This window comes from Hemiscyllium ocellatum, chromosome 2 (assembly GCF_020745735.1).
Source record: "Hemiscyllium ocellatum isolate sHemOce1 chromosome 2, sHemOce1.pat.X.cur, whole genome shotgun sequence".
NCBI lineage: Eukaryota > Metazoa > Chordata > Chondrichthyes > Orectolobiformes > Hemiscylliidae > Hemiscyllium > Hemiscyllium ocellatum.
Window position 1 is genome coordinate 96,516,916 of NC_083402.1, and position 24,282 is coordinate 96,541,197.

Consider the following 24,282-nt stretch of genomic DNA (forward strand, 5'->3'; position numbering starts at 1 on the left):
TGGAGTGCCACAAGGATCGGTGCTGGGTCCTCTACTTTTTGTCGTTTACATAAATGATTTGGATGCGAGCATAAGAGGTACAGTCAGTAAGTTTGCAGATGACACCAAAATTGGAGGTATCGTGGACAGTGAAGAGGATTACCCCAGATTACAACAGGATCTGGACCAGTTGGGCCAATGGGCTGAGAAGTGGCAGATGGAGTTTAATTCAGATGAATGCAAGGTGCTGCATTTTGGGAAAGCAAATCTTAGCAGGACTTATACACTTAATGGTAGGGTCCTAGGGAGTGTTGCTGAACACAGAGACCTTGGAGTGCAGGTTCATAGCTCCTTGAAAGTGGAGTCACAGGTAGATAGGACAGTGAAGAATGCATTTGGTATGCTTTCCTTTATTGGTCAGAGTATTGAGTACAGGAATTGGGAGGTCATATTGCGGCTGTACAGGACATTGCTTAGGCCACTGTTGAAATATTGCATACAATTCTGGTCTCCTTCCTATCGGAAAGATGTGAAACTTGAAAGGGTTCAGAAAAGATTTACAAGCATGTTGCCAGGGTTGGAGGATTTCAGCTAAAGGGAGAGGCTGAACAGGCTGGGGCTGTTTTCCCTGGAGCCTCGGAAGCTGCGGGGTGACCTTATAGAGGTTTACAAAATTATGAGAGGCATGGAAAGGATAAATAGACAAAGTCTTTTCCCTGGGGTCAGGGAGTCCAGAACTAGAGGGCATAGGTTTCGGGTGAGAGAGGAAAGATATAAAAGAGACCTAAGGGGCAACGTTTTCACACAGAGGATGGTACTACGTGTCTGGAATGAGCTGCCAGAGGATGTGGTGGAGGCTGGTGCAATTGCAACATTTAAGAGGCATTTGGATGGGTATATGAATAGGAAGGGTTTGGAGGGATATGGGCTGGGTGCTGGCAGTAGGGACTAGATTGGGTTGGGATATCTGGTCGGCATGGACAGGTTGGACCGAAGGGTCTGTTTCCATGCTGTGCATCACTATGACTCTAATCTAAAAAGTGTGATAACAGTGTTTTACATAAATTCATGTAATTTTTGAGCTCAGAGTTTTACATGAATTCTAGCAGTTTTTGAGCAAAGTACAATATAAGTCTGCAAGTACAAATTCACCCCACAAAATATATGTGTGCATGTGGGTCTTTGTCTGTGTATGTGTCTGTCTGTCTGGGTTGGGGGTTGTGAGTGCAAGAAAGCGTATGTGAGTGTGTAGTGAGTGTAAAGTGTCTGAGGTCTGTGAGGAGGTGCATCTGTGAATGTGGGAGTGTGTGTGTCTGTAAGGGTGTTTGTGGGTGTGTGTGCGCGCGCCTGTGTATTTGTTTGTCTGTGCGCGCGTGTGCGCATAGTGCAATGGTGGTCACCTGTAATGTGACATGAACCCAAGGTCCTGGTTGAGGCTTTCGCTATAGGTACGGAACTTAGCTATCAACCTCTGCTCGGCCACTTTTCGCTGTGCCTGTCCTGAAGTCCACCTTGGAGGATGGTCACCCGAAGGTCCGAGGTCGAATGCCCTGGACCACTGAAGTGTTCCCCAACTGGGAGGAGACACTCCTGTCTGTTGATTGTTGTGCGGTGCCCATTCATCCGTTGTCGTAGCCTTTGTTTGGTTTCCCCATTGTACCATGCCTCAGGGCATTTTTGCCTGCAACGTATAAGATAGACAACGTTGGCTGAGTCACATGAGTGCCTGCCATGTACAAGGTGGGAGGCGTCCCCACGCATAATGGTGTTATCTATGTCCACACTCTGACACGCCTTGCAGCGTCTATGCAGGGTTGTATGGAGTTGTCCTGAGCGCTGGACAGCTTGCTACGAACAATGATCTGTTTGAGGTTTGGTGGTTGTTTAAAGGCAAGTAGTGGAGGTGTGGGGAAGGTCTTGGTGAAGTGCTCATCCTCAATGATAATGTGTTGCAGGTCATGAAGAACATGGTGTAGTTTTTCAGCTCCTAGAAAGTACTGGACAACGAAGCGTACCCTGTCAGTTGCAGCACATGTCTGTCTCCTGAGGAGGTCATTGCTGTGGCACATCGGGACTTGCAGTCGATGAGTTGAGCATCATACCCCATTGTGAGGGCATCCCTGAATACTTCCAGGTGTTCGTCACGCTCCTACTCTTCTGAGCAGATCTGGTGTATGCGTAGGGCTTGTACATAGGGGATGGGTGTTTTAATATATTTTGGGTGAAAGCTGGAGAAGTATAGCATTGTGAGGTTGTCTGTGGGTTTGCGGTAGAGTGGTGCTGAGGTGTCCATGCTTGATGGAGATGCATGTGTCCAAGAATGAGACAGATAGTCGAGAGTAGTCCATGGTGAGTTTGATGGTGGGATGAAACTTGTTGATGTCACTGTGTAATTTTATCAGTGACTCCTCGCGATGGGTCCAGAGAAGAAAATGGCGTCCATGTACCTGGTGTATAATGTTGGTTGGCGATCCTGCATAGAGAAGATGTCTTGTTCGAACCTGTGCATAAAAATGTTGGCATACTGGGGTTGAAAAGTGTGGTGCTGGAAAAGCGCAGCAGGCCAGGCAGCATCTGAGGAGCAGGAGAATCGACGTTTCGGGCATAAGCCCTTCTTCAGGAATGAGGCTGGTGTGCCAAGTGTGCTGAGATAAAAGTTAGGGGGAGGGGCGCTAGGAATACGATAGGTGGAAGGAGGTGAGGGTGATCGGCAGGAGAGGGGGTGGGGGCGGAGAGGTCGGGAAGAAGATTGCAGGTCAAGAGGGTGGTGCTGAAACCGGGGGATGGGACTGAGATAAGGTGGGGGGAGGGGAAATGAGGAAGCTGGAGAAATCTACATTCGTCCTGTGTGGTTGGAGGGTTCCTAGACAGAAGATGAGATGCTCTTCCTCCAGGTGTCGTGTGGCCAGGGTCTGGCGATGGAGGTGGTCAAGGACCTGCAATGTCCTTGGCAGAGTGGGAGGGGGAGTTAAAGTGTTCAGCCACAGGGCGGTTAGGTTGGTTGGTGCTGGTGTCCCAGAGGTGTTCCCTGAAATGTTCTGCAAGTAGGTGCAAATTTGGTCCCCATGGCTCTTCCATGTGTCTGGATGAAGAACTGGTTGTCAAAGGTGAAGACATTGTGATCAAGGATAAAGTGGATGAGTTGTAGGATGGTGTTTGGAGATTTGCAGTTGTTGGTGTTGAATACTGAGGCTGTTGCCGCGATGCCATCATTGTGTGGGATGCTGGTGTAGAGTTCGGAAACGTCCATTGTGACGAGGAATGTTCCTGGTTCAACTGGTCCGTGGGTGCTCAGTTTCTGTAAGAAATCCATAGGGTTACGACAGAAGCTGGGGATCCCCTGTACAATAGGTTTCAAGATGCCTTCAACATAGCTGGAGAGATTCTCACATATGGTCCCATTGCCCGATACGATGGTACGTCCTGTTGTGTTGGCTTTGTGTACCTTTGGAAGGCAGTAAAAGTCACCTACACGAGAAGTACATGGGATGAGGGCGCGTAGGGAACTCTAAAGGACTGGATCCAAAGTTCTGATCAATGTGTTTAATTCACGGGCGTGTTCTTTGGTCGGATCAGCTGGTACTTGCCTGTAGTGTTCCTGGTTGTTCAGTTGTCAGTACACTTCCTTGCAGTAATCTGTTCTATTCTGAATGACAATGGCTCCTCCTTTATCTGCTGGTTTGATGATAATGTTTTGAGAGCCTGGATGGCATTTCATGTCAACGGGTGATGTGTTTCTCTACCCTGTGCGTACGGCTGATGAATCTGGCATTTATATATTTCCTGACAGTTTGAGCATATATGTCAAGCCCAGGGCAGCGGCCCTCCAGTGGGGTCCAAGTTGACACCTTCTTTGGTCGCTCCTCTACAGATCTCTGTGATGACTGTTTCAGTTCATCAGTGGACTCATTGAGATCACTGCTGGCACCTTGAAAGAATTCCCAGATTCTCATTCGTCTGATGTACTCCTCCGTGTCTGCTGCAAGAACCAACGGGTCCATTTTGGTGGTAGGGCAGAAGTTGAGACTCAGCCAACGTTGTCTATCTTATACGTTGCAGGCAAGGATGCCCTAAGGCATGGTACATTGGGGAAACCGAGCATGGGCTACAATAACATATGAACGGGTACAACAATCAGCAGACGGGAGTGTTCCCTCCCAGTTGGGGAACACTTCAGTGGTCCAGGACATTCGACCTCGGACCTTTGGGTGACCATCCTCCAAGGAGGACTTCGGGACAGGCAACAGTGAAAAGTGGCAGAGCAGAGGCTGATAGCTAAGTTCCATACCCATAGCGAGGGCCTCAACAGGGACCTTGGGTTCATGTCACATTACAGGTGACCATCATTGCACAAGACACTCCTACACACACACATGCACTCCTATACACACATACACGTTCTCCCCGTGGAGTTTGCATGTTCTCCCCGTGTCTGCGTGGGTTTCCTCCGGGTGCTCCGGTTTCCTCCCACAGTCCAAAGATGTGTGGATCAGGTGAATTGGCCATGCTAAATTGCTCATAGTGTTAGGTAAGGGGTAAATGGAGGGGTATGGGTGAGTTGCACTTCGGCGGGTCGGTGTGGACTTGTTGGGCCGAAGGGCCTGTTTTCACACTGTAAGTAATCTAATCTAATCTAACACACGGACACACATATACACAGACGCGCAGACACCCACACACACCCTTACAGACACACACACTCCCACACTCTCACATGCACTTCCTCACAGACTTAAGACACTCTAAACTCACTACACACACACATACACTTTCTCACACTCACAACCCCCAACCCAGACAGACACACACACATACAGACAGACAAAGACCCACATGCACAAATATATTTTGTGGGGTGAATTTGTACTTGCAGAGTTACATTGTACTTTGCTCAAAAACTGCATGAATTCGTGTAAAACTCTGTTCTCTCACTTTTTAGATTAGAATCAATCTAAACATCATGGCATAGACAGAGAACACAGGTGGCTAACACCTTCAACATATTGTCTAGCTATCACACACTGTTAACAGCTATCCTGAGAATGCAACTTTTAAAAAAAAGGTTTTGTGATTTACACATGAAAGAAGTGAAACTATCATGGTATTCAAACCGATGAAAGACTCAACAGACAATCAATTTTTCAATGTATAATTTCAGTTACATCACACTAAATTTTTGCTATAATTTTGTGTGTTAGGATTGAGCCCTCCACTATCACCTGATGAAGGAGCAGCACTCCAAAAGCTAGTGTGCTTTCAATTAAACCTGCTGGATTATAACCTGGTGTTGTGCGATTTTTAACTTTGTACACCCCAGTCCAACACTGGCATCTCCAAATCATGTACTGACAATGGTATTTATTTGTTAGTGTTAATATTTGTATTTTCAATTGCTGTATAGTTTATAGTTTTAATGAAGCACCTAAGGCCCAGGTGCTGCCTAGTGGGAGAACAAGGTAGGAGTCATGTGATTCTATTTTGCTAATGCTACTTTGGATCAAAAAGAGGGACTGTGGCCAGATAGCCCAGGGCCTGAATGGCAAGTTTTGAAACCAGAATGGGCAACTTGAACAGTCAGAAGCAATGAAACTTTCAGGAGCGGTCAAGCATAAAGCATCCGCACAAGACAAAGGCAGACAACGACGTTTCCAGACTGCCCTGGAAAACAAGACTTGTTTGTGTATTGGAGTTTAACAAGCAGACTTGCTGAGTCATGACCATGCATAGTGAGGGGATCTATTGGACGCAACGATTTTGACCTTAAAGATTGATGAGTTTAGGGACAGAGAACAGCTGAATGATACAACAGGGAGGAATAAGAAAGGATACTTGGCAGTTATCCCTCAGTAAAGACTGAAACAGGCCTAACAGCAGAGCTTCAACTACCTGGTGAGAAACAGAGGATGACCACTTGCAAGACTTGCCAAGTTCATCAGATTAAACAGCCTGACCAATTTCAACTGTATAGGTTGTATTTAGTTCTAGTCTGGTATCTCAAAGTGGTTTAGATTTGGATTGTGACATAACGTATTGCGACTGGTAGAGTAATTAATGTAAGAATCGGGAGTTTTATTGCAAAAGAGCAAGGTTTGACATCATATGCAGCCGTTCGGACCCTTTTGCATCTTTAGTGTATTTTATGAATAAAACTGTGTTGAATTGCAAATCGTCTCCAGTTGTTCATTTCACTAGTAAAGTATGCCTTCAGAGTGTCGGTGCAAACTTGGTGTTCTGAATAACTATTCTCTGCACAATAGGCATTCTACAATAAACAGCCCCTGCTGAAGTTTCTGTTATAGTACCTGTGTAAAATGAATTTATGTAGAAACTGGTTGAAGTGTCCAAAGCATGGACAACAGAGGGTTACCAAGGGAAAAGTTACTGATAACCTGCAGCAGCTTGATTGCTGGATGAACACTGAATTAAGTTTTTTCAAAAATTTGGATTTACTTCAGAGTTGACTCATCTTCACCAAGGATTAGTGATGAATCCTAGACAGGTTCCTGTAGACCCGGGTTCAATTCCCGACTCAGGCGACTGACTGTGTGGAGTTTGCACGTTCTCCCCGTGTCTGCGTGGGTTTCCTCCGGGTGCTCCGGTTTCCTCCCACAGTCCAAAGATGTGCGGGTCAGGTGAATTGGCCAAGCTAAATTGCCCGTAGTGTTAGGTAAGGGGTAAATGTAGGGGTATGGGTGGGTTGCGCTTCGGCGGGTCGGTGTGGACTTGTTGGGCCGGAGGGCCTGTTTCCACACTGTAAGTCTAAAGTCTAAAGTAAAGTCTTCATGGTCTGCATATGACTAAAGTTGTCTACTTTCTGTTTCAACAAAGGATCATGCATCTCTCTCTGAGCTTGCAGTCCTGTGAATATTTTGGTTGCATTATGCTTGGATAGTGATAAGTTGTCATTGAGGTAAACCCTGTAGAAGGAATCTTTTTCCTTCAATATTTTCTGGATAACTTCATAATCTTCATCAAATGAATCTTTATGCCTTTAAGAGATAGGGCCAACAAGTATTGATTAGAAAGGAAATAACACTATTTTTCTTGTGTTTATAAAGTACTTCACAGTTATTTTGAATGGCAAACTGGTGCACCACACAGACATTTCCATCAAAAGTAACACAACAATAATAATGAACAAAGATATTCATAAAATAGGGTGGCTAAGTAGCAATCTCAACTGTACTTATTCAGAGCAGAAACCAGGGTGATCCTGAAATAAAGAAGAACACTTTCAAACAATTTATTACAAAGTGGCAAAGGGAACAGGTAAACAGCTTTTCGGCAGAAATGGTACTCGATGAAGGAGTAACTGAGGAAAACATAAAAATGCAAAGTAAAAGTGCAAAACACAATGGTTCTGCATCTACATGGGTTTTATCACTTTAAAAATATAAGTTATTTGTAGGGATACAAAAGTCTGTGAAAATCCTAAATCAATGCTCCATTGGGTTTGCATCGTTTTCTGACAACCTGTTTGGTTTTAGGTTCAGAGTTAAAGTCGCATTTTATATGCACCATTCAATTGTCATCATGTGTGAAGTTAGTATTGGAAACAATTAATTGGTTTCGTTATTCTATTATATTATGAAATATTATTAGAAAATGTTTTGGTTTCTCTTAACTGTGCATACAGATAAACTATGAATCACTCACATATACAGAATACAGAAATACAAACTATTAAAACTCATACCTGAGCATAACAGGCCTCTTCTATTGCTAAACCAGTTTTCAAATCAACCTGTAAAGGAACAAACAGTTGATAGCATTTTTTTTCAATAAAGACATCAATATATATCTTAACCAAAGATTAATTTATTAAGACATATTTATAGTTCTGACCAAAATTATATACACAAGAAAAATAGTGTTATGTCCTTTCTAATTAATATGGGGCATGGATACGATAAATAGACAAAGTATTTTCCTTTGGGTGGGAGAGTCCAGAACTAGAGGGCATAGGTTTAGGGTGAGAGGAGGAAGATATAAAAGAGAGCTAAGGGGCAGAGGGTGGTACGTTCTTTGGAATGAACTGCCAGAGGAAGTGTTGGAGGCGAGTACAATTGCAACGTTCAAAAGGCATTTGGATGGGTATATGAATAGGAAAGGTTTAGAGGGGTATGGGCCGAGTGCTGGCAGGTGGGACTAGATTGGGTTAGGATATTTGGTCTGCATGGATGGGTTGTCTATTTCCGTGCTGTACATCTTTATGACTCTATGACTCTAATATTTTTTGATCTGACATTTGACTTAATCCACCTCAGCAGTATTTCCATCAGTGCAAATTATAAAATAACTGTGATTGAAAAAGTCACTTTCCATATATACTGAACCTACATATTCAACCATCATCAATTTCACAGCCAGATTAGTCAATATTGTCTCATTAAAAAGAAAGTCAGAAAATACCAGATGTCCACATGCAAGAGTCACTGATAGGAAACCTATTAAATGGTCAAAGTTTTGTGCCCTGTTCACTCAATGTTTGGTTTTCATAGGGTGAGTGATAAGAATGTCAGTCATGGAGTCCTTCAGCCTTTTAGCCCAAACTGGTCCATGCTGAACAAAATGTCCACCTATGCTAACACCATTTCCTTGCATTTGGCCCATATCCTTCTAAATTTTTCCTATCCACGTATTTGTCCAAATGCCTTTTAAATGTTGTTAGTGTATCTGCCTCAACAATGTCATTGGCACCTCATTCCATATGTGTAACACCCTGTGTTAAAAAAGGTGTAGCTCAGGTTCTCTTATTCTTTCCCCTCCAACATTGAACTGTTGCCCTCTAGTCCTCAATTCCCCAACCCTGATTGAGGGAAGATTGAGTGCATTCACCCTATCTATGCCTCTCATGATTTTATACACTTCTAAGAGATCCCTCAGAATCTCCTATACTCTAAAGAAAAAAGTCCTAGCTTGCCCAACCTCTCCCTATAACTCAGACCCTTGAGTTCTGGCAATATCATTTTAAATTTCTTCTGCACTCTTTCCAGTTTAATAACATCCTTCTCATAGCAAGAAGATCAAAACTAAACATAATACTCCAAGTGCATTCTCACCAAAGTCCTGTACAGCTGCAACATAATTTTCCACTAGTATACACAATGCCCTGACAGATGAAGGTCAGTGTGCCAAAAGCCTTCATCACTGCCCTGTCTACCTGTGACTGCACTTTCAGAGAACCGTGCATTTGAACCCCAAGGTCCCTCTGTTCCACTAAACTCCTTAAGGCTCTACCATTCACCATGAAATGCCTACCTTGATTTGACTTTCCAAATACAAGATCTCACATTTGCCATTTCTTGGCCCACTTCCCCAGCTGATCAAGGTCCTGCTGCAATTTCTGATAATCTTCCTCACTGCCCACAATACCACCTGTTTTAGTGTCATCTGCAAGCTTACTAATTGTGCCTTGTTCATTCTCATACAAATCATTGATATAACTAACAAACAGCAATGGACCCAGCAGCAACTCCTGAGGCACTCCACTAGTCACATGTCTCCAGTCTGACAAACATCCTTCCACTATTGTCTTCTGCTTCCTACCATTAAACCAATTGTGTATCCAATTTGCCAGCTTCCCCAGATTCAATGTGCTCTAACCTTCCAGATCAGCCTACCATGTCGAATCTTATCAAAGAACTTACTAAAATCCATATAGGTTACGTCTATCACCTGCCCTCGTCAACCTTCCTGGTCACTTCTTCAAAGAATTCTAACAAATTTGTGATGCATGATCTCCCATGCACAAAGCTGTGCTGACTGCTCTGATTCAAACCCCATCTTTCCAAATGCATGTATATCTTATCTCAGACTTTTGTGGTTGTGGGCATGTTTGCTGAGCTGGGAAGTTTCAAACAATCTGTCCCCTGTCTAAGGTGATGTCTTCAATACTTTGGAGCATCCTGTGGAGCGCTGTTAAGAGATCCAGAGACTGTCTTCTAGAATTTATTTGCTTCGGTTTCTGCTACTTCCAGTTGCCGGTTCTGGTTGTTCATTGTAGTGGCCGATATGCTGGGTCAAGGCCAATGTGCTTGTTGATAGAGTCTATGGATGAGTGCCATGCTTCTAGGAATTCTCTGACTGTCCTATGTTTAGCTTGTCCTATGATTGTTGTGTTGTCCCAGTCAAATTTGTGAACCCTAACATTTGTGTGTATGGCTACTAGGGACAGCTGGTTGTGATGTTTAGTGGCTAGTTGGTGCTCATGGTTGTCTATTACTAGTTGTCTGCCTATATAGTGTTTCATGCAGCTTTTGCATGGAATCTTGCAAATTATGTCAGTCTTGCACATGATGGGTATAGGGTTTTTTGTTCTGCTGAGTTGTTGTTTGAGTGTGGCTGTCGGTTTATGGGCTGTCATGAATCACAGTGGGCAGAGAAGTCTGGCTGATGAAGGGCTTATGCCCAAAACGTCGAATTTCCTGTTCCTTGGATGCTGCCTGACCTGCTATGCTTTAACCAGCAACACATTTTCAACAGAGAAGTCTGGCTGTCAGCTCTGAAACATTTTTTTAATGTAAGGTAGCCTAGCCACTGAGTTAGGTCGTGACATGTCCTCGTCATGTTGTTTGTCTGTTAGGCACCTGTGGATGAAGTTGTGGGGATATGTGTTCTTGACGAAGACTCTGTAGGAGTGTAGGAATGCTGCAGTGTGTTGTAGCTGAAACCAAAAATCAACTCCCTATCATGGATGTGATGGTACAAAAAACACAAAACGGTGAATGCACCACAGAAGTGTGCAAGAAAGCCACACACATCAACCAGTTCCTGAATTACAACAACCACCACCCATGCGTGTGGCTTTCCTGTACACTTCTGTGGTGCATTCACTGTTCTGTGTTCTTTGTACCATCACATCCAGGATAGGGAGTTGATTTTCAGTTTCGTCTTCTCATAAATCTGATCCCTATGAGCATGGTGTTGATAATCTGGTGTATTCTCAATTTTTGTTGTCTACTTATCTGATCCAGAGTTTGGGTTGGATTTGTGGTAGGGCTGTTTGTTCCAATCTTTGCATCACTGCATCTGCTATGAGCCCTGAGATGGGTGAGCCCATGGGTGTTCCATTGATCTGTTCATATATTTGGTTGCTGAATGTGTCATCAACCACAGGTCTAGTAGTTTGAGAACACCGTCCTTGTTGACAGGAATTCCTAGACGACATCAAGAACATCAACATAGACAAGGATGAAGCAATGGTCTCATTTGACGTTTCGGCACTGTTCACTTCAATTGCCTAACTCGAGCCAGAGAGACAATAGCCAAGCTCCTGGACAGGCAGAACAGACAATATGACATAGAACCTATCAACAAGGACGGCATGCTCAAACTACCAGACCTGTGCTTGATGACTTCCGATGAGCTCACCCATCTCTGGGGCCATAGCAGATGCAGTGATGCAAAGATTGGAACAAACCGCCCTACCACAAATCCAACCCAAACTCTGGATCAGATATGTAGACAACACTTTTGTTATCATTAAGAGAACAGAAATTGAGAACACACACTGGATTACGATTAGATTAGATTAGATTAGATTCTCTACAGTATGGAAACAGGCCCTTTGGGTCAACAAGTCCACACCGAACCTCCGAAGAGTAAACCATCCAGACCTATTCCCCTATCCTATATTTACCCCTAACTAATGTACCTAACACTATGGGGAATTTAGCGTGGCCAATTCACCTGATTTGCACATTTTTGGACGTAGGAGGAAACCGGAGCACCCGAAGGAAACCCATGCAGACACAGGAAGAATGTGCAAATTCCACACTCCAAGGTGGGAATTGAACCCGGTCCCTGGTGCTGAGGCAACAGTGCTAACCAATGAGCCACTGTGCCACCCCATTATCAACACCATGCTCACAGGGATCAGATTTACAAGCGAGGAGGAAACCAACAAACAACTCCTTATCCTGGAAGTGATGGTACAGAGAACGCCGAACGGTGAATTCACCACAGAAGTGTACAGAAAAGCCACACACACAGACCAGGTCCTGAATTACAACAGCAACCACCCAAATACAGACAAGAGAGGCTGCATTAGGACCCTGTTCAAAAGGGCTGCAGCACAATGCAGCACTCCTGACCTACGAAGGGAAGAAGTACACCTCTAGAGTCTTCACCATTAACGGATATCACCGCAACTTCATTCACAGATGCTTAACAGACTTACAACACAACGAGGACATGCCACGACCTAACTCTGTAGCCAGGCTAGAGAACATAGAACATGATAGCGCAGTATAGGCCCTTTGGCCCTCGATGTTGCCCTGATCTGTGCAACCAATTAGAAGCTCATCTATCCTACACTATTTCATTTTCATTCATAAGTTTAGCCAATGACCATTTAAATGCCCTTAAAGCTGGTGGGTCTACTACTGTTCAAGGCTACCTTACATAAAATGTCTCGGAAATTGATAGTGGAAACTGACAGCCAGACGTCTCTGCTCACTGGGATCCATGACAGCCCACAAACTGATAGCCATATTCAGACAACAACTCACCAGGTCAAAAGACCCTATACCCATCATGTGCAAGACTGATGACATTTACAAGATTCTATGCAAAGACTACTTGAAACATTACATGGGACACACAGGCAAACAACTAGCAATCCGCATCGACGAGCACCAACTAGCTACTAAATGCCACAACCAGCTGTCCCTCGTAGCCATATACACAGATGACAGTGACCATAAATTCAACTGGGAGGACACAACGATCATAGGCTAAACAAAGGACAGCTAGAGAATTCCTAGAAGCATAGCACTCATCCACGGACTTTACGAACAAGCACAATGACCTAGACCCAATATACTGGCCACTACAACGAACAACCAGAACCAGCAATCGAAGTAGCAGAAACGGAAGCAAATAAATTTGAGAACAGAGAGTACAGCAACGCTCCAAAGGAGGCTCCAAAGCCCCTGGAGACGTCACCTAAACAAGTGACAAAACATCTGCAAATCAACATCCCAGCTCGGCGAACATATCCATAACCATGACAACTGGCACCCGAGCTACAAACCTTTACCTAAACCTATCAGAATCTTTTCAACTTACCCACCACAGATTACTGTGGATTACTAGTCTATAATTCCTAGATTTTTCTTTGCAGCCCTACCTTAATAAAGGCATAACATTTGCTCCTCTCCAGTCTTCAGGGACATTACCCACAGCTAATGATGATGCAAAAATATCAATCATAGGTCCCACAATTTCTTCCCCAGCATCTAGCAGTGTTTGGATATATCTGGTCAGGACCAGGAGATTTATCCACCTTCATACATTCTATTACGTCCAACATCTCCTCTACTGTAATATGTACTGACCCCAAAACATCACCACTAACTTTTTATGTCTTTCTTCACGGTAAACACAGAGGAGACATATTCATGGAGGACCTCACCCATCATCCACACATACATGTCCATTGGTCCTTGAGGGGTTCTAGTTGCTCTCTAGTTATTATGTTTTCTTTAATATACCTAAAGAACCTCTTTGGATTGACATTTGGATTTTGCCTTTAATTTATCTCACTTTGGCACGGTGGCTCAGTGTTTAGCACTGCTGCCTCACAGCACCAGAGATCCGACTTTGATTCCAGCCTCAGATGTCTGTCTGTGTGGTCTTTGCACATTCTCCCAGTGTCTGCATCGGTTTGCATCAAGTGCTCCGGTTTCATCCCACAGAGCAAAGATGAAAGATGATTCTGAGTAATCCAAGATGGAGGATGAGAAAAAATTCTGGCTGCAACAGCTGCTCCTTTTTTGAGGTATTTTAGGTGTTGGAGGTGATTTCCTTGAATTCCAGGAGCAGCAATTACTGTTTTATATGCTGTTGCACTGTTTTGGAACTTTGGAGAAAAAAGTTAAATCAACAGCAGTTTTAAAAGGGAGAAGAACAGAGAAAGGAAGCACATGGTGAGGATTGCAGGAGAGAGAGAGAGAGAACCTGCACAGTTACTGCCTTTGCTGTTTGAATTCTTGTATGGCTGGACATCAGAGTGCATCTGGGAAAATTATCAAACAGTGAAATTCACAACTGACCTTGGAGGAACTTTTGGGCAAAGTTCACACCACAGAATCAGATAAATTAATCGTTGTTTTAAGTCTGGCCTACAGAAAATCTGCAGTAGTGAATAGAGTAGCTTCTTTCTTGATTATGTTTTTGGAGATATGTTTCTTGATTAAACTTAAAATATAAGCCATAACTATTAATTTAACCTGGGGCAGTGTTTGTAGAGGAATAAGATGTTATTGCCTGGAACTGTAGATTGTGAAGGAGCAAAAATGGCCTTTAATAGAGTGATATGTACTTCTTGTCAGATGTGGGAGTTTAAAGAGAGTTTAAGGGTTACTGTGGATTATATCTGCCATAAATGCTGCTGACTGCAAATCTTATCAGATTGAATGGATTGATTGGAGAGACAATTAGAAGCAATGAGGAATTTGCAACAGCAACAGTATGTGATGGATGGCAGTTATAGGAAGGGGGAAAGGTGTCAGATACAATCACATAGATGGGTTAACTCCAGGAAAGGCAACAGAGGTAGGCAGTGAGTGCAGGGGTCTTTTGTGGATATACCCATTTCAAACAGGTATGCAGTTTTGGAAAATGTAAGGGGTGATGGAATCTCATGGGAACGTAGCACGAACAGCAAACTTTCTGGTCTTGAAACTGGCTCTGATACAACGAGGGGTACGTCGGCTTCCAAGAGATCAATTGTGTTTGGGGATTCTCTAGTTCGAGGTACAGACAGATGTTTCTGTGGCCAGTAGCAAAAAGGCAGAATGGTGTGTTGCTTCCCTGGTGCCAGGATCAAGGATGTCTCAGAGAGGGTACAGAAAGTTCTCAAGGGGTAGAGGGGCCAGCAAGAGGTCATTGTCCACATTGGAACCAACGACATAGGAAGGGAAAAGGTTGAGATTCTGAAGGGAGATTACAGAGAGTTAGGCAGAAATTTAAAAAGGAAGTCCTCGAGAGTAGTAATATCTGGATTACTCCCAGTGCTACGAGCTAGTGAGGGCAAGGATAGGAGGATAGAGCAGATGAATGCACGGCTGAGCAGCTGTTTTTTGGGGGAAGGATTCACATTTTGGGGTAGAAGTAACCTGTACAAGAAGGACGGATTGCACCTAAATTGGAAGGGGTCTAATATACTGGCAGGGAGATTTGCTAGAGCTGCTTGGGAGGATTTAAACTAGTAAGGTGGGGGTGTGCAACTCAGGCAGATAGTGAAGAAAGAGATCAATCTGAGACTGGTAGAGTTGAGAAGAGAAGTGAGTCAAACAGTCAGGGCAGGCAGGGACAAGGTAGGACTAATCAATTAAACTGCATTTATTTCAATGCAAGGGGCCTGACAGGGAAGGCAGGTGAACTCAGGGCATGGTTAAGAACATGGGACTGCGATAGCATAGCAATTACAGAAACATGGCTCAGGGATAGGCAGGACTGGCAGCTTAATGTTCCAGGATACAAATGCTATAGGAAGGATAGAAAGGGAGGCAAGAGAGGAGGGGGAGTGGCATTGTTGATAAGAGATAGGATTACAGCTGTGCTGAGGGAGGATATTCCCGGAAATACATCCAGGGAAGTTAATTGGGTGGAACTGAGAAATAAGTAAGGGATGATCACCTTATTGGGATTGTATTATAGATCCCAAATAGTCAGAGGGAAATTGAGAAACAAACTTGTAAGGAGATCTCAGCTACTTGTAAAAATAATAGGGTGGTTATGGTAGGGGATTTTAACTTTCCAAACATAGACTGGGACTGTCATTGTGTTAAGGGTTTAGATGGAAAGGAATTTGTTAAGTGTGTTAAGTGTGTACAAGACAATTTTCTGATTCAGTATGTGGATGTTCCTACTAGAGAAGGTGCAAAACCTGACCTACTCTTGGGAAATGATGCAGGGCAGGTGACTGAGGTGTCAGTGGGGGGAGCACTTTGGGGCCAGCGACCATAATTCCATTAGGTTTAAAATAATGATGGAAAAGGATAGACCAGATCTAAAAGTTAAGTTTCTAAATTGGAGAGAGGCCAATTTTGACGGTATTAGGCAAGATCTTTCAAAAGCTGTTTGGGGACAGTTGTTCACAAGTAAAGGGACAGCTGTAAAATGGGAAGCCTTCAGAAATGGGATAACGAGAATCCAGAGAAAGTATATTCCTGTTAGGATGAAAGGAAAGCCTGGTAGGTATAGGGAATGCTGGATGACTAAAGAAATTGAGGGTTTGGTTAAGAAAAAGAAGAAAGCATATGTCAGGTATAGACAGGATAGATCGTGTAAATCCTTAGAAGAATATAAAGGAAGTAGGGGTAGACTTAAGAGGGAAATCAGGAGGGTAAAAAGTGGGCAGGAGATAGCTTTGGCAAATAGAATTAAGGAGAATCCAAAGGGTTTTTACAAATACATTAAGGACAAAAGGATAACTAGGGAGAGAATAGGGCCCCTCAAAGATTAGCAAGGCGGCCTTTTGTATGGAGCCACAGAAAATTGGGGAGATACTAAATGAATATTTTGCATCAGTTATTTACTATGGAAAATGATATGGAAGACATAGACTGTAGGGAAATAGATGGCGACATCTTGTAAAATGTCCAGATTACAGAAGAGGAAGTGCTGGATGTCTTGAAATGGTTAAAAGTGGATAAATCCCCAGAACCTGATCAGGTGTAACCTTGGACTCTGTGGGAAGCTAGAGAAGTGACTGCTGCGTCTCTTGCTGGGATATTTGTATCATCAATAGTCACAGGTAAGGTGTTGGAAGACTGGAGGTTGGCTAATGTGCTTCCTCTGTTTAAAAAAGGTGGTAAGGTCAAGCCTGACCTCAATAATGGGCAAGTTGTTGGAGGGAATCCTGAGAGGTAGGATGTACATGTATTTGGAAAGGCGAGGACTGATTAGGGATAGTCAACATGGCTTTGTGCGTGGGAAATCATGTCTCACAAACTTGATTGAGTTTTTTTGAGGAAGTAACAAAGAGGATTAATGAGGGCAGAGCGGTAGATATGACCTATATGGACTTCAGTAAGGCGTTCGACAAGGTTCCCCATGGGAGACTGATTAGCAAGGTTAGATCTCATGGAATACAGGGAGCACTAGCCATTTGGATACAGAACTGGCTCAAAGGTAGAAGACCTTTGGTGGAGGAGGGTTGTTTTTCAGACTGGAGGCCTGTGACCAGTGGAGTGCCACAAGGATCGATGCTGGGCCCTCTATTTTTTGTCATTTACATAAACGATTTGGATGCGAGCATAAGAGGTACAGTTAGTAAGCTTGCAGGTGACACCAAATTTGCAGGTGTAGTGGACAGCGAAGAGGGTTACCTCAGATTACAGCAGGATCTGGACCAGATGGGCCAATGGGCTGAGAGGTAGCAGATGGACTTTAATTCAGATAAATACGAGGTGCTGCATTTTGGGAAAGCAAATCTTAGCAGGACTTATACACATAATGGTAAGGTCCTGGGGGGTGTTGCTGAACAAAGAGACCTTGGAATGCAGATCATTGCTCCTCCAAAGTGGAGTCGCAGGTAGATAGGGTAGTGAAGAAGGCGTTTGGTTTGCTTTTCTTTATTGGTCACAGTATTGAGTACAGGAGTTGAGAGGTCATGTTGCAGCTGTACAGGACATTGGTTAGGCCACTGTTGGAATATTGCATGAAGTTCTGGTCTCCTTCCTATTGGAAAGATGTTGTGAAACTTGAAAGGGTTCAGAAAAGATTTATAAGGATGTTGCCAGGCTTGGAGGATTTGAGCTATATGGAGACGCTGAACAGGATAGGGCTGTTTTCCCTGGACCATCAGAGGCTGAGGGGTGACCTTATAGAGGTTTACAAAATTTAGGAATAAAAGGAAGGAATAAAAGGGTAGGAATAGGCCAGTCAAAGACAGTAGTGGGAAGTTAAGTGTGAAGCCTGTAGAAATCGGAGAGGTGCTAAATTCTCATCGGTGTTCCCTCAGGAAAAAGAGAATATTGTAGAGGAGAAGAATGAGGTAGGAGATATTAGACTAGAAACAATCGAGGTTAGTTACGCACAGGTGTTATCAATTCTAGAAGGAGTAAAAGTGGACAAGTCCCCTGGGCCGGATGGAATTTATCCGAGGATTATCTGGGAAGCTATGGAGGAGATAGCAGAGCCTTTGCCTTTGATATTTGAGTATCATTGTCTACAGGTTTGGTACCAGAGGATTAGAGGATTGCAAATGTTGTGTCCTTGTTCAAGGGCAGCAGAGGTGACCCAGGTAATTATAGACTAGTGAGCCTTACTTCTGTTGTGGAAAGGTTTTGGAAAGGATTAGAACAGATAAGATTTATAATCATCTAGCAAGCAACAATTTGATTTCAGATAGTCAACATGGTTTTGTCTAGGGCAGGTCGTGTCTCACAAACCTCTGAGTTTTTTGAGAAGGTGATCAAGCATGTAGATGAGGGTAGGGCAGTTGATGTGGTATACATGGACTTCAGTAAAGCCTTTGATAAGGTTCCACATGGTAGACTGATGGAGAAAATGCAGAGGCATGGAATTGTGGATGATTTAGCAATTTGGATTAGAAACTGTCTTTCCGAAAGAAGGCAGCGAGTGGCGGTTGATGGAAAATATTCAGTCTGGAGTCCAGTTACTAGTGGTGTGCCACAGGGATCTGTTTTGGGACCACTGCTGTTTGTCATTTTTATAAATGACTTTGACGCAGGCACAGGTGGATGGATTATTAAATTTGCAGATGACACGAATGTCAGTGGAGTAGTGGACAGTTTGGAATAATGTTACAGGTTCCAGGGGTCTTGGATAAACTGTAGAATTGGGCTGAGAGGTAGCAAATGGAGTTCAATGCAGCTAAATGTGAGGTGATGCACTTTGGGAAGAATAACAGGAAGGCAGAGTACTGGGTCAGCGGAAAGACTCTCGGTAGTGTGGATATGCAGAGGGATCTTGGAGTCCATGTGTATAGATCTCAAAGTTGCCACCCAGGTGGATAGTGCTGTGAAGAGGGCATATGCTGTTAGGTTTCATGTGAAGAGGGGTGAGTTCCGGAATCGCAATATAATGCTACAACTATACAAAACGCTGGTGTAGCCACACTTGGAATATTGTTCTGGTCACCCCATTACAGGAAGGACGTGGAAGCATTGGAAAAGGTGTAGAGGACATTTACCAGGATGTTACCTGGTCTGGAGAGAAGGTTTTATGAGGAAAGGCTGAGACACGTGGGTCTGTTCTCATCGGAAAGAAGGAGGCTAAAGGGGGATTTGATAGAGACATAAAAGATGATCAGACGATAAGATAGGGTAGACAGTGAAAGACGTTTTCCTGCGATAATGACATCAGGTTGTACAAGAGGGGCATAACTACAAATTGAGGTGTGATAGATTTAAGACAGATATCATCTTTACGCAGAGAGTGGTAGGGGCGTGGAATGCCCTTCCTGCTAATGTAGTCAACTCAGCCACATTAGGGAGATTTAAATAATCCTTAGATAAGCACATGGATGATTTTGGGATAGTGTAGGGGATCGAGCTGAGAATAGTTCACAGGCCAGTGCAACATCGAGGGCTGAAGGGCCTGTACTATTTCATGTTCTATGAAGGGCTTGGATAGGGTAAATAGGCAATGTCTTTTTCCTGGGGTCGGGGAGTCCAGAACTAGCGGGCATAGGTTTCGGGTGAGAGGGGAAAGATATAAAGAGACCCTCGGGGCAACTTCTTCACAGAGAGAGTGGTACGTGTATGGAATGAACTGCCAGAGGAAGTGGTGGAGGCTGGTACAATTGCAACATTTAAAAGGCATCTGGATGGGTATATGAATAGGAAGAGTTTGGAGGGATATGGATCAGGTGCTGGCAGGTGGGACTAGATTGAGTTGAGATATCTGGTCGGCATGGATGGGTTGGACCGAAGGGTCTGTTTCCATACTGTACATCTCTATGACTCTATGTGCAGGTTAGGTGAATTGGCCATGGTAAATTGCCTGTTTTACAAATAATGGTTCAAATTCTTCAATCGCGTTAAAGCTATTTTGCACTGGAGAAACATACATTATAGCAGAACTGACTGTATCTCAGCTTCAGAGCTTCCATTGCAACTTAAGCAGAAGCTAATATCTGCATGCTAAGGTGGGAGCTCATGCTGAGATTATCAAGCCTCAAATTGCTAACATATGGATTGAATCTTCTGCTACCACTGATGCAGATATTACTGTTCAGATTGTTTTCGAACAGATTACAAATACTGTTGAAGCACCTTACCTTTGCTCCAAATATGGCTCTATTCATGTTCTCAACACTGTCTTTCCACTCATATTGTTGCATATCAGCCAAGATGCTACTGCCTAGCAAAGCAGTGCAATCCAAAATGACCAGATCTACTTGAGACTGTCCCTCAAAGCTATCTGCAGCATCACTCACACAGTCAGCAGCTCCTAATAGCTTTCCTGCTGGAGCCACTTAAATAGTATTGAACAAAAGCACTAAGTTAACAAAAGGCGCTAATGGGAAGTAGAAGAATGATCAGTTGTGGGTTTTTTTAAAACTCTCCATGTGGATATATGAAATACTCTGCCCCAGAAGGCAGTGGAGGTCAAGTCTGTGGATACTTTCAAGAAAGAGATGGATAGAGCTCTTAGAGATATTGGAATCAATGGTTATGGGGATAAGGCAGGAATAGGATACTGATTGTAGATGATCAGCCATGATCATAATGAATGGTGCTGCTGGCTAGAAGGACCGAATGACCTACTCCTGCACCTATTGTCTATTGTTCTGGATGTAGTTTTGCTCGCTCAGCTGAAAGGTTCATTTTCAAATGTTTTGGCACCCTACCTGAGGCCCCTGAAGCTGTTACCTAGTAGAGTGACGAAATGTCTGGAAATGAACCTTCCAGCTCAGCGAGCAAACCTAATCCATAACCTCAACCTGAGCTGCAAATCTTCCCAAAACTCACTAATTGTCTATTGTCTATGTTCTACTGAATAAAACTGGCATTGAATGGCTGTTTTGAGATGCTTTTTATCTCAGGCAAAAGTGGTTGACAGAAATAAAAGGATTAAGTGGGGTAGGTTAGATAATGTGGGATGGATTAATGATGTGTATCTGTAATTGCACTTCCAGAAACTGAAGTCAAATTAAAACTCAGGGACAGCCTACACAGCAATTAAATGCACTGGTTGACTCCTCCCTACCTGCTCATCTTCTTCCTGAAATAATCATCAAACTAGTGGTAGAAAAGGATTTGTATTATGATGGTTAGGATCGAGGGAGTTCAGCTGGCATTGTTCCAATAAATGCTACAGGATCCCTTTAGTGCATTTGAGACAGTGAGAATTTGTTTCATCACTCCAGTCATCTCAATGATGTTTCTTGTGTCAGCATTTGTCCTATGTTGGCCAGTGTAATTGGTTTGCAAATAAAAGTGGTACAGTATCCCACTGTTGGGAATAAATAGTTATATTTAAGGATTATCTGAGGGAGAAAAGACTTTGGATCATCTGGAAAATGTTATTGAAAAACATCTTTACCATGTGAAATAAAACTTTCAGTTTAACATGCGCTACTTGCTGCTTTTATGGGAATTAAACAGCTTTTGGGAACAATTAAGCAAAGCCTTAAATACCTTAATTACTTTAATTGCAGGGAAATCTAGCTTTGAAAGCAGTAGGGGCCTCTCTGCTTATTGTTGTCTGGTAACCCTCTCTGGACTTGGAATTCTGTTCCATAGCCCCAAAGTTCAGAGTACATAAGACACTCCAGATGCTGCAAGTAAATATGTGAAATCTGAAGTAGGGGCACTTGACTCAAAATGTTAGCTCTGCTTTCTGTCCAACAGATGCTGCTAGACCTACTGAGTTTCTCCATAAATTTCTGTTTTTGTTTCAGGTTTTCAGCATCCCTACTTTTTTGTTTTATTCTCCTGAAATCATGTTCTCAAAATAAGTTACTGGGAACCTGATGAGTTCTCAAAAACATTATTTCCGTGTACCTGGAAAAACCTGAAAAACTGGACTGTGGCCATGTTTGAAAGTTGATTGCAGTTAGAATTGCACACTTACCATTTAACTACAGCTGTCAACAATTTGGCTATTGACAATAGAAAAAGTGAATATAAGAATCACGGTTTCTGATCCTTTGTTCCCATACTACTGGCCTATGGGGGGTATGCTTTCCCTTTGGCTTTTTATAAAAAAGAAACATCATCTCCGCAGAGTTTTGTCTTTCTGTGTTATGCATCTATGTCTGTTTTGGAATCAAGGAAATACGGTTTTCCATGTGGATCATAGTTGCCACTTACAAGAAAAAGTTTTGTTTACAATAAGTTGACTATTTTGAATTCATTAAAAAAGCCTGGAGGACATTTGTTTTATTCTGGATAGTAGTACAAAAGAGTGAAATTGGCTATTTTGGAGAATGAATGTGACTTGCTTGATAATTAATGCCATCCTCTCATCACAGTTGTAAAACTTAGCAAGTACAAATTCAGAGCCATCAGCACTGCCCTTGCCCTAATCAAAGACTGTAGTCTAATTCCATGAAGTAGCAGGGTAATGTGAGCATCTCCTTGTGAATTTCAGATATTGCAGAGACTAAACACTTGACTTAGGTAGGAAACGTGCTCCTGAAAGAATTAGAAGACATTCTGTGGAAACTATTTTCTTGGTCATGACTTCCCTCCTGGTTAAGAAACCATTTTGCTGAAGTTGCCCTCACCCAGCAGAGCAATGGTACTTGGCATGTTAGCTGTGAGAGGTTATCTGTCCATCTTCCAATTTTTCCTCAGGGGATCAGCCTGCAGGCTCAGGTCAGGACTAAACACTTAACTGAACGTGCAATTCAAAGCAATCTTTCCATTCTTCAGTCTCGCTTCAGGGGATCAGTCTGCAGACTCAGGTCAGGATCACGCACCTGACCAATTGTAGCAATTTTGATTAGCCCCATACAACACTCACATTTACTTATACATCAATTTAACTTATTGAAGATACTAATTTAGGTTCACGCAGGACCCTGTAATGAAGGGGAAATGCCAACTACACCAATTGTTGAAGAAAATCTAGAGAGACAGACCTTGAACATAAACCAGTTTATTACACGATGCAGCATGGGGAGACCGCCATCCCACAGTGGCTCGGTAAGACTCTAAAGTACCACAGAAAGTTGCAAGATTATATAGAAAATAAGACACGGGCTGAGACACAGGCTGACTGTTAATCACAAAGTGTCAGCATGGTCTATGGAAGTACTAAATCAGGTGTCAGCCCTAATTGATGCTACACATTCCAGAAGTGGACAGAATTGAAAATTATCATCTTACATGTTGTTTACAGTGATCTGAAAGAAATGTAGGACAGATGTCCTTCATTAGAGGGACAACACACATTAGCAAGACATCGCAGAGAGAGAGAAACTAATTGACAAGAGCAATTAAGCTACACACATCAGCAATACATCAAATCATTGTGAGAGAGGAACTAGGCTATGTGTGGGAGGCTGCGGGACAGCCTGTCACAACTAACATGCCAAGTACTATTGTTCTGCTGGGTGAGGTAAACTTTAGCAACATGGTTCCTTAACTGGGAGGGAAGCCATGACCAAGAAAATGGTTTCCACACCAACGTGGAGAGAACCATTCTCCCCTTAGAATCATAGAATCCCTATAGCAATATAGATAGAGGCTATTCGGTCCATCAAGACGGCACTGACCCTCCGAAGATATTTCAATAATTGCATGTTCAGTTACATGATGGTATAAGGCAGAAATTCAAGAAACCTAAATAAATATCATCCTCAAATTGAGGGATAGCTGCCACCAGTGATCAGAAATGAGTAGCAGAAATAAGAATACTGTTTTGGTGCTAAATTGTTACTCACCACACCAAAATCAATGGGCTTTGCAGTAAAATTTTATAGCAATTAATTTACTTAATTTCAATGCCTTCTCACTTACACTGTATTACTAGTTACTTAGTAACTAATTTATAGGTTAATTTATCAGTACACTACCCTGAAAGAACACAAAGTGGGGTTTATCGAAAGTGGCAGGACTGTCCCTTCACTTCCTCTGTTCAGTGATGAACCAAAAGGCTTTGCAATAAAACTAGGCATCTTATCCTTTCAATCCACTCACAAATGTAGGTTCTCTACAAGGGTGTTCATATCAGGATCAAATGAAAAGGACAGTCTATTGATGATAAATTGGATGTTTGTAGAGTGTCTGAAATAATAAATTAACTCCTGTCCCTACGCAATAGCTGACTCATTAACATGGATGCTCCTCTTTGATTCAGAGATTGTAAACAATA

At 43.0% G+C, this 24,282-nt stretch overlaps 1 protein-coding gene across 2 annotated transcripts in view; it reads right to left on the reverse strand.

Moving 5' to 3' along the window:
- The window catches only part of auh (AU RNA binding protein/enoyl-CoA hydratase), a 331,460-nt gene that overhangs the window by 29,330 nt on the left and 277,848 nt on the right, over nt 1–24,282 (reverse strand). For both annotated transcript variants that reach the window (XM_060845395.1, XM_060845386.1), the window contains one exon: nt 7,676–7,723. In XM_060845395.1, coding sequence (XP_060701378.1) covers nt 7,676–7,723 — 48 coding nt within the window. The remainder of the gene's footprint in view (nt 1–7,675; nt 7,724–24,282) is intronic.